Below are 22239 nucleotides of genomic sequence, written 5' to 3' on the forward strand. Positions count from 1 at the left end.
GTTGTTATAATGAAATTTCTCTGGTAATTACAATATTCTGCTTCATATTATAGGATTTATATATGTAACGGTGCCATCTAAACACCCTTAGAGATGGGAAGATCCTTAAAGTAGTTTGTCCTCTTCATTCCATCCACCAGCTAGCCCTTTGTTTTATACTTAGTAGGGACTTAGTAAATATTTTGTTGAATTAAATAAGCAGTAATACAAATCTGTATAGATTTTTTTAAGTGACAAGATAATTAAGGGAAAAGAAAGGAAAATACTCCCTCTGAGTCAAGACCTTTACAATACACATTCCCATGGATTAAAGATTTTTTTTTTAAATAATTTTGGTGAGAACACAACGTAATATCTACTCTTCTGACAAAATTTTAAGTGCACAATATGGTATTGTTAACTATAGGCACATCGATATACAGCAGATATCTAGAACTTGCTCATATCATATAACTGGAACTATGCACCTGTGAAAGAGCATCTCTCCATTTCTCTCTCTCCCCAGTCACTGGCAACCACCATTTTACTCTGTTTCTATGACTTTAACTATTTTGGATTCCTCATGTAGGTGAGATCATGACAGCCTTACTTTATTTAGCATAATGTCCTACAGGTTTTAAATTGTTTCCATGTCTTGGTTATTGTGAATAATGCTGCAATGAACATTGAGTGCAGATATCTCTTCGAGATGCTGATCTAGATTCTTTGGATATATACCCAGAAGTGGGATTGCTGGATCATGTGGTAGTTCCATTTTAATTTTCTGAAAATCTTCCATTTAACAAAGCACATATACACCATGGAATACTATGCAGCCATAAAAAATGATGAGTTCATGTCTTTGTAGGGACATGGATGAAGCTGGAAACCATCATTCTCAGCAAACTATTGCAAGGACGAAAAACCAAACACCACATGTTCTCACTCATAGGTGGGAATTGAACAATGAGAACTCATGGACACAGGAAGGGGAACATCACACTCCGGGGACTGTTGTGAAGTGGGGGGAGGGGGGAGGGATAGCATTAGGAGATATACCTAATGTTAAATGACGAGTTAATGGGTGCAGCACACCAACATGGCACATGTATACATATGTAACAAACCTGCACATTGTGCACATGTACCCTAAAACTTAAAGTATAATAATAATAAAATAAAATAATTAAACAATAAAAAAACCTATATTTTTCAAAACAACTGCACCATTTTACATTTCCACCAACAGCGTGTAAGGGTTTTAACTTTCTCACATCCTTGATAATACTTTTTATCTTTTTTATTTTAAATAGTCATTCTAACAGATGTGAGGTGATAGCTGATTTTGGTTTTGATTTGCACCTTCCTGATGATTAATGATAATGGAGACCAGTCGAAAGGACAGCAAAGCTAGCTTAAAGGAGATCCCACTGACCACACTGGCAATAATTTGAACACTAATATAAGTAATTAAGGTAATTATAAATCATTAAATAAAATAGTAAGCCATGAATCCAAAATGATATAGATAAAAAATTATTTAAAAGTTTGACGAACAAGATATTTAGTTTCAAACTACCTCCCTGAAAAATATTTACTAATTTAAAAGAGAAAGAAAGTGACTTCAAAAGAAATAATCTTGATTTATATAACCTTAATCAAGTTATTAAGCAAATATCATTAGAAATAGGATAATTCAGAATCACATGCCTCTTGATAGCATGCAATGAAAAAAAAAACAGCATTCCTTCTGTCATGCCAAAAACTCATAACATAAATCTAGTCATAAGAAAATATCTGAACAATAAAAATTTAGGAACATATAACACAGTAACCAGCCTATAATCTTTGGAAGTGTCCAGATAACGGAAGGTAGAGAAACACTGAAGAACTTTTCTAGTTTTAAGGAAGCTAATAACAATAAATGAAAGCTTTGAATTTTGAGCTTGACATTTTTATTATAAAGAAAGTGTTTGACACACCTGGAAAAACATTGACTGGGAATCTGAGGATTACATAGTAATAATTCATGAATGTTAATTTTCTGATTTGATGATTGCTTTGTGGTTACAAAGGAGAATGTCCTTGTTTGTTGGAAATACTGAAATATTTGAATGATGACCTTTGTGTCAGCAACTTACTCTCTAATGTTTAAAAACGGAGTTACTGTATTTCAGGTTGTCTTTAAGTTTGAGAAAAATAAAAAAGGAAAATCTGAAGAGAAAAAATAGCACTCAATCTTGCCTGGGAAGATACATGAGCCATGGTCAAGGAGAAAGTAAGAGAAACTATTTAGGTCATGGAAAATAATGAGGATGAGCATTTTCACAGTTTCTAAATGAACACTCCTGTTGGGTGATCAGTCACTCTGAGGAGACTACCCTTCTCAGAAACAATGTTCTTGATCAGGTAGGAGAAGGAGAGGTAATAAGAGGTAAGAAAAGGTGAGGTGACGGGACTTTAACTGTTCTACTCTTTCTTTTCTGGAATAAGTCATTGTTTCCCTCAATGCCTTGGGGGAAAGCAATAAAGGGTAAGCAGAAATCAGAAGGGGATGTATTGGAATTGTGAGGTGGAAAACTGAACTTTATGTCTTAATTTATGTTTTTTGACACTAAATGTTTAGGCATGACAGTGGTTCTTGATTTAGTGTCTTTGTAATTTGATCACCTTCTATAAGAGAATTTCCTTTTTCCTAGGAAACACTCACTAATGTATTTAAGAGTAAAGGGGCATGATGTCTCCAATTTACTCTCATATAATTTAGAGATAGAAAGGATGAAGCAAATGAGGCAAAAAGTGAACAATTGGTGTATCTAGGAACAGGGTATGCAGGAGTTACTTGTATTATACTTGCAACTTTTTCATAAGTTTGAAATTAAAAAAATACACATGTAAAAACAATGTTGGGGGAGGAAGAATTAGTGATGACATTGCTTCTGTCAGAAGAGCTGAAACAAACATAGGACAGGTGAAAGGCAGAGATCATGGAGATAACTGAAGATTAACTAAGGGATTTATGAATGTGCTTCAGATAACTTCTAAGGTCCTAAGGGTTATGCAAATATCAAGGTCACTATAAACTTGAGGAAAGACTGAGTTAAGGGGTTACTGGATTGAAAACATGAGGTAGAACAGGATTTGGGGACAACTCAAGAATTCATTATTCTGACTTTTGTTGAAATGCTGTAGAGCTTTAAGGACATTTAACTGTACTGGATGGAAGCAGGTGCCACAGTTGATATGACTACTTGATTGCGACCCTGGTGTGTACGTGCACTAAATCAAAAATGCACAATTCTAAGCTGAGGGAATGGTCTTATGGAATAAAAAGCAATTACAAGTCTTCACACCATTCCATAACTTCCGTGTAGTAAAGAGAAAAATAAACAGAAGTCAAATGAAAAAATTAAAACATCACTTGCAACTGTCTCAGAAGAACTTTGAGTGACATGCAGGAGACAGGAACTTGCATCAGGCAAGAGGAGTTGGCATTGTGCAAATATAGGGAACCTTGGATGCCAGGAACTTGACATGCCCAATGAAAAGTCCCCCAGAAAGAGTCCAACTGCCAATACTCAGGCTATGAGTTTCTCAGAAAATCTATACTGCTGAAATGGAATTAGTTAACAAATTGATGTCTTTGGAAAATACCAAACTTTACCTACTCTCATAGAGCCCTCTGCCTTGGAAACACTACAGAGGCTAATCCACAATCTTCTAAAACATTTAATTAAATTTTAATTTCCAGGATACATGTGCAGGATGTCCAGGTTTGTTATATAGGTAAATGTGTGCCATGGTGGTTTGCAGCACCTATCAACCCATCACCTAGGTATTAAACCCACATGCATTAGCTATTTATCCCGATGCTCTTCCTCCCCTCCATCCCCCAACAGGCCCTAGTGTGTGATGTTCCCCTCCCTGTGTGCATGTGTTCCCATTGTTCAGCTCCCACTTATAAGTGAGAACATGGAGTGTTTGGTTTTCTGTTCCTGTGTTACTTTGCTGAACATAATGGTTTCCAGCTCCATCCATGCCCCTGCAAAGGACATGATCTTATTCCTTTTTATGGCTGCCTAGTATTCCATGGTGTATATGTACCACATTTTCTTTATCCAGTCTATCATTAATGGGCATTTGGGCTGATTTAATGTCTTTACTATTGTGAATAGTGCTGCAATGGACATACCTGCAATGAACATCTCTTTCATTTGACTTATATTCCTTCAGTATGAGGTATATTCCTTTGGGTATATACCCAGTAATGGGATTGCTGGGTCAAATGGTATTTCTGGTTCTAGGTCTTTGAGGAATCACTACATCGTTTTCCATAATGGTTGAACTAATTCACATTCCCACCATCAGTGTAAAAGCATTTCTAATTCTCCACAGCCTCACCAGCTTCTGTTGTTTCTTGGCTTTGTAATAATCACCATTCTGACTGGCATGAGAGGGTAGGTCATTGTGGTTTTGATTTGCATTTCTCTAGTGATCAGTGATGTTGAGCTTTTTTTCGTATGTTTGCTGGCTGCATAAATGTCTTCTTTTGAGAAGTGTCTGTTCATATCCTTTGTCCCCTTTTTAATGGGGTTGTTTGTTTTTCTTTTTTTTTCTTGTAAATTTGTTTAAGTTCCCGGTAGATTCTGGATATTAGACCTTTGTCATATGGATAGATTTCAAAATTTTTCTCCCATTCTGTAGGTTGTCTGTTCACTCTGATGATAGTTTCTTTTGCTGTGCAGAAGCTCTTTAGTTTAATTAGATCCCATTTGTCAATTTTTGCTTTTGTTGCAATTGCTTTTGGCGTTTTTGTCATAAAATCTTCGCCTGTGCCTATGTCTTGAATGGTATCACCTAACTTTTCTTCTAGGGTTTTTATAGTTTTGGGTTTTACATTTAAGTCTTTAATCTATCTTGAGTTAATTTTTGTATAAGGTGTAAGGAAGGAGTCATTTCAATTTTCTGCATATGGCTAGCCAGTTTTCCCAGCACCATTTATTAAATAGGGAACTCTTTCCCCATTGCTTGTTTTTGTCAGGTTTGTCAAAGATCAGATGGTTGTAGATGTTCAGTCTCATTTCTGAAATCCCTGTTCTGTTCCATTGGTCTATGTGTCTGTTTTTGTACCAGTACCATGCTGTTTTTGTTACTGTAGCCTTGTAGTGTAGTTTGAAGCCAAGTAGTGTGATGCCTCCAGCTTTGTTCTTTTGCTTAGGATTGTCTTGGCTATACAAGCTCTTTTTTTGGTTCCATATGAATTTTTGTTTGTTTGAGATGGAGTCTCACTCTGTTTCCCAGGCTGCAGTGAAGTGGCGTGATCTCAGCTCACTGCAAGCTCCGCCTCCCGGGTTCACGCCATTCTTCTGCCTCAGTCTCCCGAGTAGCTGAGACTACAGGTGCCCACCACATGCCTGGCTAATTTATTTTTTTTTTTGTATTTTTAGTAGAGGTGGGGTTTCACTGTGTTAGCTAGGATAGTCTTGATCTCCTGACCTTGTGATCCGCCCGCCTTGGCCTCTCAAAGTGCTGAGATTACAGGTGTGAGCCACCGCTCCCAGCCTCCATGTGAATTTTAAAGTAGTTTTTTCTAGTTCTGTGAAGAACGTCAATGGTAGTTTAATGGGGATAGTATTGAATCTATAAATTACTTTGGGCAGTATGGCCATTTTTACGATATTTATTCTTCCTATTCAGGAGCATGGAATGTTTTTCCATTTGTTTGTGTCCTCTCTGATTTCATTGAACAGTGGTTTGTAGTTCTCCTTGAAGAGGTCCTTCACTTCCCTTGTTAGCTGTATTCCTAGGTATTTTGTTCTCTTTCTAGTAATTGTGAATGGGAGTTCATTCATTATTTGGCTTTATGCTTGTCTATTTTTGGTGTATAGGAATGCTTGTGATTTTTGCACATTGATTTTGTATCCTGAAACTTCGTTGAAGTTGCTTATCAGCTTAAGTAGCTTTTGGGCTGAGATAAAGGGTTTTCTAGATACAGGATCATGTCATCTGCAAACAGAGGCAGTTTGACTTCCTCTTTTCCTATTTGAATACCTTTATTTCTTGCTTTTGCCTGATTGCTCTGGCCAGAACTTCCAATGCTCTGTCGAATAGGAGTCCATCATTTTTTAAAGACAAAAATTCTTGCACCATATATATAAAATCTCCCCCAATGTAGTCAAAAATAGGGGAAGATAAACCGTCTAAGAGAATTGCTCCAGAAATCTCAAAGTACCAACTACTGGGAAAATTAAAAATTCCCATTTTTAATAAGTCTCCTTGGTATCTGTCTGGAGTCTTATTCTATTGCTTCCCTTGAGATACTCAGAAAGTATTGAGAAAAAGAGACCCAGGAGAGGAGGTGTAGAAAACATGGCTTTTCCTCTGAGATTTTCCTCCTGATCTCTGAGTTTATAGGAACTTCTTTTTCTCCTCCTATAGACATAGCTTTCAGAGCCTGGGAGATCCATGAAATGTCACATGCCATTCTTTCTCTAAGCTACAATCTATTTGGAGCAGTAAGTAATTGTAAGAGTATATATCTCTGAAGAGGAACCAGGTTTTTGCTTTATTGTTTGTTTAGTTTTTATAGACACTGTCAGACCAGATTTGAGAGGTGATGGGGATACCTTTGTGTCCTTCTTAGCTCGAGCAGGTTCCAGTCATACTTTTTCCTGTACTTATCCTGGGCTAGGATCTAGAATTCTGGGTGGAAAACATCACATATATGCCAACTGGACTCAAGTTCTAAAAGCAGAGCCTTACAGAGTCTTTCTCACATTCATCTTATAAACAAGGATTTTTATTCCTTTGGATTCTTCAAATAGCTATTATAATCACAGATGTTTAAAGAGTTCACTTTATCCATGCCTGGCATCTTATAATTTGCTTGTGTTTCAAGGTGTCTGGAGAAGAAACCATAGGGTTTTGTTTATTTGTTTGTTTTCTTTAGTAGTTATTTACATGAAACATCAATTTTCAGGAAATAAATTGAAGATTTTATATTCTTTTCTCTCATGGGTTCATTCAGATTTAAATAAAAGACACATACCTTTTTATAGGTACCAATAAATTCTATAACAGCTTCTTTCTATCTTATCACATCTTCAGAATTTTCTAGTCCCTCTTTTCTTTTTTATTTGGCATATAATCTTCATGACTAAAACATTTGCTGTGCTATTTTATCAGTCTGTTGCGGTGCTCTTATTTTCCCAAGAGGATCATCTACACATCAATCTCTCTCTCTCTTTCTTGTGCTCTCATCTTTTATTGTCTCATACTGTTTTGTTCTCTTTGTTTTTGTTGATTTTAAAAAAATTCTTGAATACGTTCTTCCTATTACAGAGCAATACCAAGGATAATTTTAAGAGATATCAACTGTTGAGCATCTACTTTGTGCTAAGGGCTTTGAATGAATTATATAATTTAATCTTCACAATATTATTCTGAGGTCAGTACTTTTGTTACCCTGTTTACAGATGAGAATGAGGGTTGGTGAGGCTAACAAGTTGCTCTAGTCTTCGTAGTTAGGTGGTAGAGCTGAGGATTGATTCAAGAATTAATGAACTTTAAATTTACACAATAATAAGAAAAAGAAAGGATCCAGGAATGGTGGTAATGTTGGTGCCTAGGGATACTTTGTTAACACTATTCCTTACTCTAATCTCTCAATGTGGATGGTGGACACATTCACCAACTAGCAGAGATAAGGAGGTGGCAAGGTCAACTAATAAAGACCTGACACCTATTGATAACTCAGAAACTCATCCCTCCTAGGCTCTAACATCACTTGCCACTAAGTCAAAACTGACCCTTCTGTTTCCCATGCAACATTTTTTTGTCTCTTCCCATGATTGCTCTAGTTTTTCATTATCATCTGATTCCATGTGGGAAAATGTGAAGAAGGATTAGAAGAAAAACACTGAGATTTATGCCAGGATTCTACACAAAAGCATCCCTTATTGTTTGAGTCCCACTGTTTTCATGGGTAGCTAATGCTGTCTCCTTGGCAAATTGAGCTCCAATTATAATGCAATAATAATTCTAGATTCTTCATACTCTTCAATCACCTAGTACGTATTGAAGGATTCTCTGAGTGAATTGTGTGAAGGACTGAGAAGGTTTAACAGCCCTGGCACATTCTTTCAAAGTGTTTACAATCTAATTTGGGAAATAAGACTGACACATGGGAGAAAACAGACAATAATGCAAGATAACATGGACTGGGCCACAGCATATGGTGCAAGGATGAAGGCAGTGGTGTGTTGGTAGATGTTTAACAATCAGCTCTCCAGGAAAGAAAATAGTCCTGATACTGATTGTCCATTTCTGAGTTAACACTATTTCTCCATAGCAGATCTTAATCTAACCAGATGATACTACAGAATATGGAGCTGGGAAAGAATGTTAGCAATCTTCTCTGGTGAGCTGGTGCAAGCTGCCTCCAGCACACCATTGGGTACAGGCTTTATGAAAGAAAGAGAAGTGAGAAACAGGGTTGTTGTGAGATGATTTCAAGAAGATGCTAGGCAATGAGCTGAGTCTTGAAATACTCCTAAGAAACAATTTTTAAACATGAAAAACAGATCTAATTTGGTGGTTTAAACATTCTGTATTTAACCGAAGAATAAGAATATAATTTCATTTGGGGGTTTTATGTTAAGAATGTACTGGGAGTGATGAGGATGTGCTTCCAAGCACAGAGGACTTGGAATCTGGGTGGGCAACAGGGATTGGAGGTCAGCCCAGGCAAGAAGAAAAATATGAACACAGGCACAGCTTTGACAATGGGTATTGGAATGTTCCTAGACCCTGGGAAGGTTGGCTTTTTTTGCAGTGGAGGAGATAGTGAAGATGGCAGATTGGCTGTGTAAGAATAGTCTGATAGTGCAGGGCCTTATCAGCCCAGCAGAGGTGTACTTACCAGACCAGAGAAGTGACATATGATTAGTATATTAGAACTTAGAGACAATCTTGTTTAAGCTCCTTATTTTGCATTTGAGGCCATGGAGACATATTTGCCCCAGACCACATGTTTTGATAATGACAGACTCCAGATCAGGTTCCAGATTTCCCAAGTCCCAGTCAATTCCAATGTTTCTTCCATCATAATAAGCCCACCTAAAGGATGGTAAGTCTAGTAGCAACAGATTCCTAGGGATAAAATCTTACTCATGCCCAGATGAATTAACTATGATGAAGTATAATGCAGTATGATACAATATAATATTACATGGCATAATATAATACAATACAATACAATTAAAACATAACATAACAAAGTTTATCAATTTTTTTGGTATACATTTTTGTGAGTTTTGACAAATTTATGCACCTGTATTACCACCTTCACAATCAATAACATTTCTTTTACCCCAATAAGTTCCCTTGTGTTCTTTTTTAGTCAATTCCCCAGCAATTCTGGCAACCACTTTTTTTGTCAGTATAAATTAGATTTGTATTTCTAGAGTATCATATAAATAGAATCATACAGTATTAACTCTTTTGTTTCTGACTTGATTCAGCATACTGTTTTAAAGATTCAGCCATGTTGCTGTTAGTATTAGAAATTTGTTCCTCTTATTGCTGAGCAGTGTTTCATTATATGGATGCCTTATTTCTTGGACATTTAGGTTATTTGCAGCTTTTTGACATTTAGGAAGAAAGCTGATAGGGCCATTTACACATACCTGTCTCTGTGTGGACACATGTTTTTATTCCTATTGTGTCAACATGCAGAAAAAATTACTGAGTCATGGAGTAAGTACATATTTAACTTTATAAAAAACTGCCAAATTGTTCTCCAACTTGTGATTCTATTTTACATTTCCACCAGCAATGTTTAAGCTTCAATTTCTTTACTTACTTGCCAAAATTCTTTGTTGTTAGGCTTTTAAATGTCAGCCATTCAAATGGGCATGCAGTGGTATCTCACTGTAGTTTTATTTTACAAGTTTTTAATGGTTAATGATGTTGAGAATTCTTTCCTGTGCTTACTGAACATTTCTATATCTTATTTTTGTGAAATGTCTCTTCAAATATTTTGTCCATGAAAAATGTGTCTTACTATTGAATTATAAGAATTCTTTATATATGCTGGTTACAATTTTAGACATATGTATTGTAAATATTTACTCCTACTTGTGGTTTTCCTTTTCATTTATCTTTTATTTCTTTCTTTTCTTTTTTTCTTTTTGATATGGTCTCACTCTGTCACCCAGGCTGGAGTGCAGTGGCACAATCTTGGCTCACTGCAACCTCCACCTCCCAGGTTCAAGTGATTCTCATGCCTCAGCCTCCTGAGCAGCTGGGATTACCAGTGTGTGCCACAAAATGAGCTAATTTTTGTATTTTTAGTAGAGATGAGGTTTTGCCATGTTGCCCAGGCTGGTGTCGAACTCATGGCCTCAAGTGATTAGCTTGTCTCAGCCTCCCAAAGTGCTGGGATTACAGGTATGAGCCACCGCACCTGCCCAAGCCTTTTAATTTTTCTAAATATGTCTTTTGAAGGTTAGAAGCTTTTGATTTGTGATTTTGTTCTTTTATGGATTATGCTTCTTTTTATTATATTTTAAGTTTTAGGGTACATGTGCACAACATGCAGGTTTGTTACATATGTATACATGTGCCATGTTGGTGTGCTGCACCCATTAACTCGTCATTTAACATTAGGTATATCTCCTAATGCTATCCCTCAACCCTCCCTGCACCCCACAACAGGCCCCGGTGTGTGATGTTCTCCTTCCTGTGTCCATGTGTTCTCAATGTTCAATTCCCATCTATGAGTGAGAACATGCGGTGTTTGGTTTTTTGTCCTTGTGATAGTTTGCTGAGAATGATGGTTTCCAGTTTCATCCATGTCCCTACAAAGGACATGAACTCATCATTTTTTATGGCTGCATAGTATTCCATGGTGTATATGTGCCACATTTTCTTAAACCAGTCTATGATTGTTGGACATTTGGCTTGGTTCCAAGTCTTTGCTATTGTGAATAGTGCCGCAATAAACATACGTGTGCATGTGTCTTTATAGCAGCATGATTTATAATCCTTTGGGTATATACCTAGTAATGGGATGGCTGGGTCAAATGATATTTCTAGTTCTAGATCCCTGAGGAATTGCCACACTGACTTCCACAATGGTTGAACTAGTTTACAGTCCCACCAATGGTATAAAAGTGTTCCTATTTCTCCACATCCTCTCCAGCACCTGTTGTTTCCTGACTTTTTAATGATGGTCATTCTAACTGGTGTGAGATGGTATCTCGCTGTGGTTTTGATTTGCATTTCTCTGATGGCCAGTGATGATGAGCATTTATTTTTTCATGTGTTTTTTGGCTGCATAAATGTCTTCTTTTGAGAAGTGTCTGTTCATATCTTTTGTCCACTTTTTGATGGGGTTGTTTGTTTTTTTCTTGTAAATTTGTTGGAGTTCATTGTAGATTCTGGATATTAGCACTTTGTCAGATGTGTAGGTTGCGAAAATTTTCTCCCATTCTGTGGGTTGCCTGTTCACTCTGATGGTAGTTTCTTTTGCTGTGCAGAAGCTCTTTAGTTTAATTAGATCTCATTTGTCAATTTTGGCTTTTGTTGCCATTGCTTTTGGTGTTTTAGACATGAAGTCCTTGCCCATGCCTATGTCCTGAATGGTATTGCCTAGGTTTTCTTCTAGGGTTTTTATGGTTTTAGGTCTAACGTGTAAGTCTTTAATGAATCTTGAATTAATTTTTGTATAAGGTGTAAGGAAGGGATCCAGTTTCAGCTTTCTACATATGGCTAGCCAGTTTTCCCAGCACCATGTATTAAATAGGGAATCCTTTCCCCATTGCTTTTGTCAGGTTTGTCAAAGATCAGATAGTTGTAGATATGTGGCATTATTTCTGAGGGCTCTGTTCTGTTCCATTGGTCTATATCTCTGTTTTGGTGCCAGTACCATGCTGTTTTGGTTACTGTAGCCTTGTAGTATAGTTTGAAGTCAGGGAGAGTGATGCCTCCAGCTTTGTTCTTTTGGCTTAGGATTGATTTGGTGATGTGGGCTCTTTTTTGGTTGCATATGAACTTTAAAGTAGTTTTTTCCAATTATGTGAAGAAAGTCATTGGTAGCTTGATGGGGATGGCATTGAATCTATAAATTACCTTGGGCAGTATGGCCATTTTCACGATATTGATTCTTCCTACCCATGAGCATGGAATGTTCTTCCATTTGTTTGTATTCTCTTTTATTTCATTGAGCAGTGGTTTGTAGTTCTTCTTGAAGAGGTCCTTCACATCCCTTGTAAGTTGGATTTCTAGGTATTTTTCTCTTTGAAGCAATTGTGAATGGGAGTTCACTCATGATTTGGCTCTCTATTTGTCTGTTATTGGTGTATAAGAATGCTTGTGATTTTTGTACATTGATTTTGTATCCTGAGACTTTGCTGAAGTTGCTTATCAGCTTGAGGAGATTTTGGGCTGAGACAATGGGGTTTTCTAGATATACAATCATGTCATCTGCAAACAGGGACAATTTGACTTTCTCTTTTCCTAATTGAATACCCTTTATTTCCTTCTCCTGCCTGATTGCCCTGGCCAGAACTTCCAACACTATGTTGAATAGGAGTGGTGAGAGAGGGCATCCCTGTCTTGTGCCAGTTTTCAAAGGGAATGCTTCCAGTTTTTGCCCATTCAGTATGATATTGGCTGTGGGTTTGTCATAGATAGCTCTTATTATTTTGAGATTCGTCCCATCAATACCTAATTTATTGAGAGTTTTTAGCATGAAGGGTTGTTGAATTTTGTCCAAAGCCTTTTCTGCATCTATTGAGATAATCATGTGGGTTTTGTCTTTGGTTCTGTTTATATGCTGGATTAAGTTTATTGATTTGCATATGTTGAAACAGCCTTGCATCCCAGGGATGAAGCCCACTTGATCATGGTGGATAAGCTTTTTGATGTGCTGCTGGATCCAGTTTCCCAGTATTTTATTGAGGATTTTTGCATCGATGTTCATCAGGGATATTGGTCTAAAATTCTCTTTTTTTTGTTGTGTCTCTGCCAGGCTTCGGTATCAGGATGATGCTGGCCTCATAAAATGAGTTAGGGAGGATTCCCTCTTTTTCTATTGGTTGGAATAGTTTCAGATGAATGGTACCAGCTCCTCCTTGTGCCTCTGGTAGAAGTCAGCTGTGAATCCATCTGGTCCTTGACTTTTTTTGGTTGGTAAGCTACTGCTTATTGCCTCAATTTCAGAGCCTGTTATTGGTCTATTCAGAGATTCAACTTCTTCTTGGTTTAGTCTTGGGAGGATATATGTGTCGAGGAATTTATCCATTTCTTCCAGATTTTCTAGTGTATTTGCGTAGAGGTGTTTATAGTATTCTCTGATGGTAGTTTGTATTTCTGTGGGATCAGTGGTGATATCCCCTTTATCATTTTTTATTGCATCTATTTGATTCTTCTCTCTTTTCTTCTTTATTAGTCTTGCTAGCAGTCTATCAATTTCGTTGATTTTTTCAAAAAACCAGATCCTGGATTTGTTGATTTTTTTGAAGGTTTTTTGTGTCTGTATTTCCTTCAGTTCTGCTCTGATCTTAGTTATTTCTTGCCCTCTGCTAGCTTTTGAATGTGTTTGCTCTTGCTTCTCTAGTTCTTTTAATTGTGATGTTAGGGTGTCAATTTTAGATCTTTCCTTCTTTCTCTTATGGGCATTTAGTGCTGTAAATTTCCCTCTACACACTGCTTTAAATGTGTCCCAGAGATTCTGGTACGTCGTGTCTTTGTTCTCGTTGGTTTCAAAGAACATCTTTATTTCTGCCTTCATTTCATTATGTACCCAGTAATCATTCAGGAGCAGGTTGTTCAGTTTCCATGTCGTTGAGCGGTTTTGAGTGAGCTTCTTAATCCTGAATTCTAGTCTGATTGCACTGTGGTCTGAGAGAGAGTTTGTTAGAATTTCTGTTCTTTTACATTTGCTGAGGAGTGCTTTACTTCCAACTATGTGGTCAGTTTTGGAATAGGTGTGGTGTGGTGCTGAGAAGAATGTACATTCTGTTGATTTGGGGTGGAGAGTTCTGTAGATGTCTATTAGGTCCGCTTGGTGCAGAGCTGAGTTCAATTCCTGGATATCCCTCTTAACTTTCTGTCTCATTGTTCTGTCTAATGTTGACAGTGGGGTGTTAAATTCTCCCATTATTATTGTGTGGGAGTCTTAAGTCTCTTTGTAGGTCTCTAAGGACTTGCTTTATGAATCTGGGTGCTCCTGTATTGGGTGCATATATATTTAGGAGAGTTAGCTCTTCTTGTTGAATTGATCCCTTTACCATTATGTAATGGCCTTCTTTGTCTCTTTTGATCTTTGTTGGTTTAATGTCTGTTTTATCAGAGACTAGGATTGCAACTTCTGCCTTTTTTTGTTTTCCATTTGCTTGGTAGATCTTCCTCCATCCCTTTATTTTGAGCCTATGTGTGTCTCTGCACGTGAGATGGGTTTCCTGAATACAGCACACTGATGGGTCTTGACTCTTTATCCAATTTGCCAGTCTGTGTCTTTTAATTGGAGCATTTAGCCCATTTACATTTAAGGTTACTATTGTTATGTGTGAATTTGATCCTGTCATTATGATGTTAGCTGGTTATTTTGCTCATTAGTTGATGCAGTTTCTTCCTAGCCTTGATGGTCTTTACAATTTGGCATGTTTTTGCAGTGACTTGTACCGGTTTTTCCTTTCCATGTTGAGTGCTTCCTTCAGGAGCTCTTTTAGGACAGGCCTGGTGGTGACAAAATCTCTCAGTATTTGCTTGTCTTGTAAAGTATTTTATTTCTCCTTCACTTATGAAGCTTAGTTTGGCTGGATATGAAATTCTGGGTTCAAAATTATTTTCTTTATGAATGTTGAATATTGGCCCCCACTCTTTTCTGGCTTGCAGAGTTTCTGCCAAGAGATCAGCTGTTATTCTGATGGGCTTCTCTTTGTGGGTAACCCAACCTTTCTCTCTGGCTGCCCTTAATATTTTTTCCTTCATTTCAACTTTGGTGAATCTGACAATTATGTGTCTTGGAGTTGCTCTTCTCGAGGAGTATCTTTGTGGCATTCTCTGTATTTCCTGAATTTGAATATTGGCCTGCCTTGCTAGATTGGGGAAGTTCTCCTGGATAGTATCCTGCAGAGTGTTTTCCACCTTGGTTCCATTCTCCCCGTCACTTTCAGATACACCAATCAGACATAGATTTGGTCTTTTCACATAGTCCCATATTTCTTGGAGGCTTTGTTCATTTCTTTTTATTCTTTTTTCTCTAAACTTCTCTTCTTGCTTCATTTCATTCCTTTGATCTTCTATCACTGATACCCTTTCTTCCAGTTGATTGAATCGGCTACTGAGGCTTGTGCATTCATCACGTAGTTCTCAAGCCATGATTTTCAGCTCCATCAGGTCCTTTAAGGACTTCTCTCCATTGGTTATTCTAGTTACCCATTCATCTAATCTTTTTTCAACCTTTTTAACTTCTTTGCCATTGGTTCGAACTTCTTCCTTTAGCTCAGAGAAGTTTGATCATCTGAGGCCTTCTTCTCTCAACTCGTCAAAGTCATTCTCTGTCCAGCTTTGTTCCATTGCTGGTGAGGAGCTGCATTCCTTTGGAGGAGAAGAGGTGCTCTGATTTTTAGAATTTTCAGTTTTTCTTCTCTGTTTTTTCCCCATCTTTGTGGTTTTATCTACCTTTGGTCTTTGATGATGGTGATGTACAGGTGGGGTTTTGGTGTGGATGTCTTTTCTGTTTGTTAGTTTTTCTTCTAACATTCAGGACCCTCAGCTGCAGGTCTGTTGGAGTTTGCCAGAGGTCCACTCCAGACGCTGTTTTCCTGGGTATCAGCAGTGGAGGCTGCAGAACAGCGAAAACTGGTGAACAGCAAAAGTTGCTGCCTGATTGTTCCTCTGGAAGTTTTGTCTCAGAGGGGTACCCGGCCCTGTGAGGTGTCAGTTTGTCCCTACTGGGGGGTGCCTCCCAGTTAGGCTACTCAAGGGTCAGGGACCCACTTGAGGAGGCAGTCTGTCCATTCTCAGATGTCCAGCTGTGTGCTGGGAGAACCACTACTCTCTTCAAAGCTGTCAGACAGGGACATTTAAGTCTGTAGAGGTTTCTGCTGCCTTTTGTTTGGCTATGCCCTGCCCCCAGAGGTGGAGTCTACAGGGGAAGGCAGGCCTCCTTGAGCTGTGGTGGGCTCCACCCAGTTCCAGGCCACTTTGTTTACCTACTCAAGCCTCAGCAATGGCAGGCGACCCTCCCCCAGCCTCGCTGCCACCTTGCAGTTTGATCTCAGACTGCTGTGCTAGCAATGAGCAAGGCTCCATGGGCGTAGGACCCTCTGAGCCAGGCGCAGGATATAATCTCCTGGTGTGCCATTTGCTAAGACAGTCAGAAAAGCACGGTGTTAGGGTGGGAGACACCCGATTTTCCCGGTGCCATCTGTCACCCATTTCCTTGGCTAGGAAAAGGAATTCCCTGACCCCTTGCACTTCTTGGGTGAGATGATGCCTCACCCTGCTTTGGCTCATGCTCGGTGCACTGCACCCACTGTCCTGCACCCACTGTCCGACAATCCCCAGTGAGATGAACCCGGTACCTCAGTCAGAAATGCAGAAATCATTTGTCTTCTGCATCGCTCATGCTTGGAGCTGTAGACTGGAGCTGTTCCTATTTGGCCATCTTGGCTCCGACCACCGCTTTTTGTTTTGTATCTAGGAAATCTTTGCTCATTTCAAGGTATTGAAGATTTTATTTCTTATTTTTGTCTGGAATTTGTATAGCTTTATCTTCTATATACATATCTGTGATTCATTCTGAATTTGTGTGTGTGTGTGTGTGTGTGTGACATGAGATAAGGTTTGAGGTTTATTTTTCCCATATGGACATTCATTTTTTCTAGCAACATTTGTTGAAAATACTGTCACTGAGATACCTTAGCACTTTATCAAAAATCAGTGGCTATATATTTGTGGGTCTACTTTTGGACTCTCTGTTTTTTTCTATTGCCTGCACTTGCATCAATACCATACTATGTTGATTACTATAGTCTTCAAATGAAGTAGTGTAAGTTGTTTAACTTTGCACTTGTTTCCTAAAATTGTTTTAGCATTCTTGGTCTTCCACGTATTCATATAAATTTTAGAATGGGAATATGTTTTATTATTCTGGCTAGAAGATTTGGTACCCTAGTCTTAAGTAGGTCATTGTGAATTCAGAAATTGTACAGACAGGAGACATAACTTTAAAGAAAAAGCCTACTGAATGTGATGTCAAAATAGATATGGCTCCAAAATGTTGACCCATTAATGTACAGGTATAATGACAAGGTCATTAAAGAAGACAGAAAAATTGAAATAGAGAGCTTTTTATCAGTATAAGAAAGGTTAATGTTTAGTTTACTTTCAAAAATATGAAATTTATTATGATTGCAAGAAACACTAATAGAGAAGCCAAGAGGGAGGTAAGTTGGAGACTTGGGAAAAAGATTGGTGATGAAAATAGAGGTTTGAGAACAATCATCATAAAAATCGCACACACAAGGGCCAAGATTGACCAGAGAAGAGCATACATAATTATGGTAGAGGGAGAATGAGCAGATTCATGGAAGGTAACGAAATGAGTGCTGGGAAGAGAGAAAAACAGTGTGGCTTCATGGAAACCAAGGTCAAAGAATGTTTCCATGAGGCACGAGTTCGAAGTGTTAAAACAGAGAAAGATGAGAAAAAGGAGATAAAGCAAAGTCCAGTGGCCTTAGCAATGGAGAATTCTTTGGTGACATTTGAGCAAACAATCTCATGGGCATGAACATGCCAAAGCCAACTTGCAGGGAATTATGGAGAGTGGGAAAGAAAGTCTGTTTTAATACTTCTGAAAATAAAGGGAGAACAATAAGATGGTCACTAGAGAGAACCATAGGATCAGATGTATGCTCTCCGTAGAGTTTATATGTGCTTGCTTTTTGACAAAGGGGATTAGTGTCTCTGCTTCTCAAAATTGTATGTTCACCATATTTTTAAAAATAGTTAAGCCAGTTGGGCTACAGGTAGCTGCAGATTCCTCTCTCAACCCCGGAGTCTCTTCTACACCTCAAGTTGTCCCAATCCTTTATAATGACAGTGGCAACTACACAATGTTTTCTGTCACAGCTCTCTCTTCCTGACTTCACTCAAAATGCCTACTGGAATCAGCAAAAAAAAAAAAAAAAGATTTCTTTGATGGGACTTGAGTGATCAATTTTAGTAGAGAGATAATGGCAGAATTTGTGTTGTAGTTGTTCTGTTTTGAGAGTACAATAACATATTTGGACCACATTACCTCTCCAAAATCAAGTTCCTACATTCATAATTCAACTGAAACACTGTGTAAAAGCTCCTTGGTGACCCTGTTATGAAATCCAGCGACCGTGTCTCAAAGTTTTCCGTCTTCAAATATTTCAAACTGCTATATCTTTTTTTTTTTTTTTTGCAAAACTTTCGTCTTTATGGTTTTTTTGACATGTCACTTCGCTGCACTGGAGTCCTCCTTGTTAAGAGGGTTTAAAGAGTGGATATTATTATTGGTTGAAATATAGAGCATGGCTTTCTCCTTGCTGTCTTTTTCCCTTCCTAACATCACTATAATGTCTGTGAGGTGAGCAGGCATGCAGAAACCCTCTCCATGCACAGAAAGTAGTTTGCTCTACAGTGACAATGTTCATATGTATAAAGCCCCAAAGAGGCACAAGTAGGCTTCTCTCTTCATGTGCAAGGACCCTGCATGAGCATCATGATCAAAAAGAAGGAAATTGGATTCAGTCTCGGTACAGTTATCATTTTTCTTTGTTTTAAAGTCCAATTGCTGTTGAGAATTTACTCCTTGTTGACTCCATTTATTGCTTTCAGACACTGAATAGCAGAATGCAGAGAAAGAACTTCACAGAAGTGACAGAATTCATCTTCTTGGGATTTTCTAGCTTTGGAAATCATCAGATAACCCTCTTTGTGGTTTTCCTAACTGTCTACATTTTAACTCTGGTTGCTAACATCATCATTGTGACTATCATCTGCATTGACCATCATCTCCACACTCCCATGTATTTCTTTCTAAGCATGCTGGCTAGTTCAGAGACAGTGTACACACTGGTCATTGTGCCACAAATGCTTTCCAGCCTCATTTTTCATGACCAACCTATCTCCTTGGCAGGCTGTGCTACCCAAATGTTCTTTTTTGTTATCTTGGCCACTAATAATTGCTTCCTGCTTACTGCAATGGGCTATGACCGCTATGTGGCCATCTGCAGGCCCCTGAGGTACACTGTCATCATGAGCAAGGGACTATGTGCCCAGCTAGTGTGTGGGTCCTTTGGCATTGGTCTGACTATGGCAGTTCTCCATGTGACGGCCATGTTCAATTTGCCCTTCTGTGGCACAGTGGTTGACCACTTCTTTTGTGACATTTACCCAGTCATGAAACTTTCTTGCATTGATACCACTATCAATGAGATAATAAATTATGGTGTAAGTTCATTTGTGATTTTTGTGCCCATAGGCCTGATATTTATCTCCTATGTCCTTGTCATCTCTTCCATCCTTCAAATTGCCTCAGCTGAGGGCCGGAAGAAGACCTTTGCCACCTGTGCCTCCCACCTCACTGTGGTCATTGTCCACTATGGCTGTGCCTCCATTGCTTACCTCAAGCCGAAGTCAGAAAGTTCAATAAAAAAAGACCTTCTTCTCTCAGTGACGTACACCATCATCACTCCCCTGCTGAACCCTGTTGTTTACAGTCTGAGAAACAAGGACGTCAAGGATGCCCTATGCAGAGTTGTGGGCAGAAATAGTTCTTAATGGATTGGATTATTTCATTAAGAGACCATTAGCCCAGTGTAGTGTGTCTACTCACAAACATGCCACAATACACAAGCTCATCAAATATAATATTTGTTGAGAATACCGTCAGAGAATAGAAATGCTTGTCTGTTTAGCGTTCTAGGCATGGCAGAAAGCAGGATTTCTGCTCTGGTGAATTTTGTTACCAGATACAAGAATCACTCCAAGCTGGATTAAGACTACTTGTTTCTGTGCTTGAAGATTTCAGTTTTGAAAGCTTTTTGGCTCTCATTTTACCTGAACTCTCTGACAGTCAAATCTTTGAGCTTGTCTGGTTAGGGGATGTGGAGTAGAGGTAGTGGGAACATAGGTGGCAGCAGTGTTAGGGAAATAAGCCACAGAGACACCAACCTTTATTTCTCTCTGCTTACATAAAAAAGAAAGATTTCATTCTCAGGAGTCAAATAATATTCCATGTGACAGTTATTTTGTAATTATATCTTAATTCTTGCTGATTGAAAAATGAACAGCTTTGAAAAAAAGTCTCTTCTTTTATTATCCAGCTGTATTCACTCCTCAAATAGTGTTCATTTCTATGTGTATTCCTTCCTTCTGTGCAATCAAGGCAGAAATCTCTGCTGTTCCCTAGGGGATAAGCAGAAAGAACACATACTGGTGGCTTTTCTCTGAAACTACATTTTTATCCAGATGCACTTTTCATAAAGACTCGTCTCTTTTCAACTTATGGTAGCTTTTTAGATTTTTAATTTATATGTAGTAGCTTCGGTGACATTGAAGTTGTTGTCTCAGATATTGGTTGTACTAATTCTAGGGTTCAAGGTAAATGCCATTAACGTCCATTCTCTCAGCAAACTGTGCAAACTTCATGTTTCTCCAGATATTTATTTGTAAAATAAGCAAAACTATGCTACATTATTGTATACCCTCAATGGGAAACATTGTGGGAATATTTTGTTTTATGAATCTTCCCACCAGAGTTTATCTCTACTCTGAAACAGAGCTGGAAGGTACTTTCTAAGAGACACAGGTATGGAAACATCTGTTTTCACACACTCCTGACATCTACTGTTGTTCCATCCTCCAGTCAGTTCCTGTCTCTTACTCTCCAGTTTTATTTTTCTGTTCCTAACCACAGAAATAGGGTTAAGTGTCTTCTAGGTGACCTGTGATCTTCTCTATCTTCTATGGATCCCTTTGTGAGGAGGTCACAAACTGGAGGTGAAGGGTCTCTGCACAGAGTCCCCTTGATCCCCAACTGGCTGTCCCAGTTGGATAACATCACAGCTGAAAGCAGGGTCTCCCTACTGACCAGCCTGATATCCTTTCCAAAAGATGTCTTAACCTGAGGTTCATAGTTTTCTAGGGGGTGCCTGGGCAGGTGTCAGAGGATTTTTAAACTTTTTAAAAATTATTCACTACATTTCTAATGTAAGTGTTAATGTGACCTTTTCATCGTATTCTTAGAGAATTAACTCTGGCATAAGTATTTCTTCCCTCAAATCCAAACAGAAATATGAGACAAGATCCAACTTTCTTCCTTCAGAGACTATTGACTTCCACAATATCCTTACACCCTCTTAAATAAGGATCCCTTGACCTGGTCCAGTTTTGCCTATATAGGCATTGCTGTTCTCACACTAGTTAGAGAATATGGAAGGTATGGGTGGTTCTCAGCTTTGAGGTTGAGGAATAATGGGTTATGGGGGAATATCAGAGGCCAAGTGTTGTCTTACTGAAAATTTTTCTGTCTTCTTCCATCCCTTCCTGTATTCCCTCCTGTATTCCTTAAGTGTTTCAATACCATTCCTGCTCCTCTAACACTTTGTGGATGAGTGAATACCCCACTAGTGTTAGTTGTTTTACATACTTTGCATGGATTTAGACTCACTAGAGAAAGCAGCATCTACAGGCAAAGTGCAATAGCATAAGAGTGGGTAGGTCTATGCGGTCACAGGTCCCTCCTGGAGGATGAATTAAGAAAAGTGAGTCATTTTGTTGCTGCTTCCTATTGTCTATGCAAAATGCTTACATTGATAGTTAATGTGGTGGTTATTTTCACTATCTCAATTGTTTTTGTTGTCTTTATCATCATCATGTTTATTCCCCAATGTCTCACTCTATCCATGCTCCTTTATTTTTCTTCTTTTGTACATTTCAAATACTTTTATTATTTAATATGTTTTTTGTTAAGCTCTTTTATTCACCAGAAACAGTCATAATATCACGTATTTATTAAATCTATGTACCTTTTTCAAGCACTATGTGTCAAGCAGTTAACTATCTCTGGGGTTACAATAATGACTAATGCAGAGATTCTGTTTCATGTTATTCACAGTCCAGTGGGAAGGCAGACAAAATAACAAGAAGTACAAAAACTTGCTAAAGGCACATGCACAGGATTGTTGTTTGGGGTCAGAGGCGTTGTTCAGAAAA

General features: G+C 38.3%; 2 protein-coding genes across 2 annotated transcripts in view; one reads left to right on the forward strand and one right to left on the reverse strand.

The window, feature by feature from the left end:
• The window catches only part of LOC116469229 (putative olfactory receptor 10J6), a 146512-nt gene that overhangs the window by 38149 nt on the left and 86124 nt on the right, over window positions 1-22239 (reverse strand). The gene's annotated exons all lie outside the window — the stretch shown is intronic.
• LOC116469231 (olfactory receptor 10J5) lies at window positions 18874-19803 on the forward strand. The gene has a single exon (XM_032154040.2). It carries the CDS (start codon window positions 18874-18876, stop codon window positions 19801-19803), a length of 930 nt encoding a protein of 309 aa, XP_032009931.1.

Source organism: Hylobates moloch, unplaced genomic scaffold, assembly GCF_009828535.3.
Source record: "Hylobates moloch isolate HMO894 unplaced genomic scaffold, HMol_V3 SCAFFOLD_5, whole genome shotgun sequence".
NCBI lineage: Eukaryota > Metazoa > Chordata > Mammalia > Primates > Hylobatidae > Hylobates > Hylobates moloch.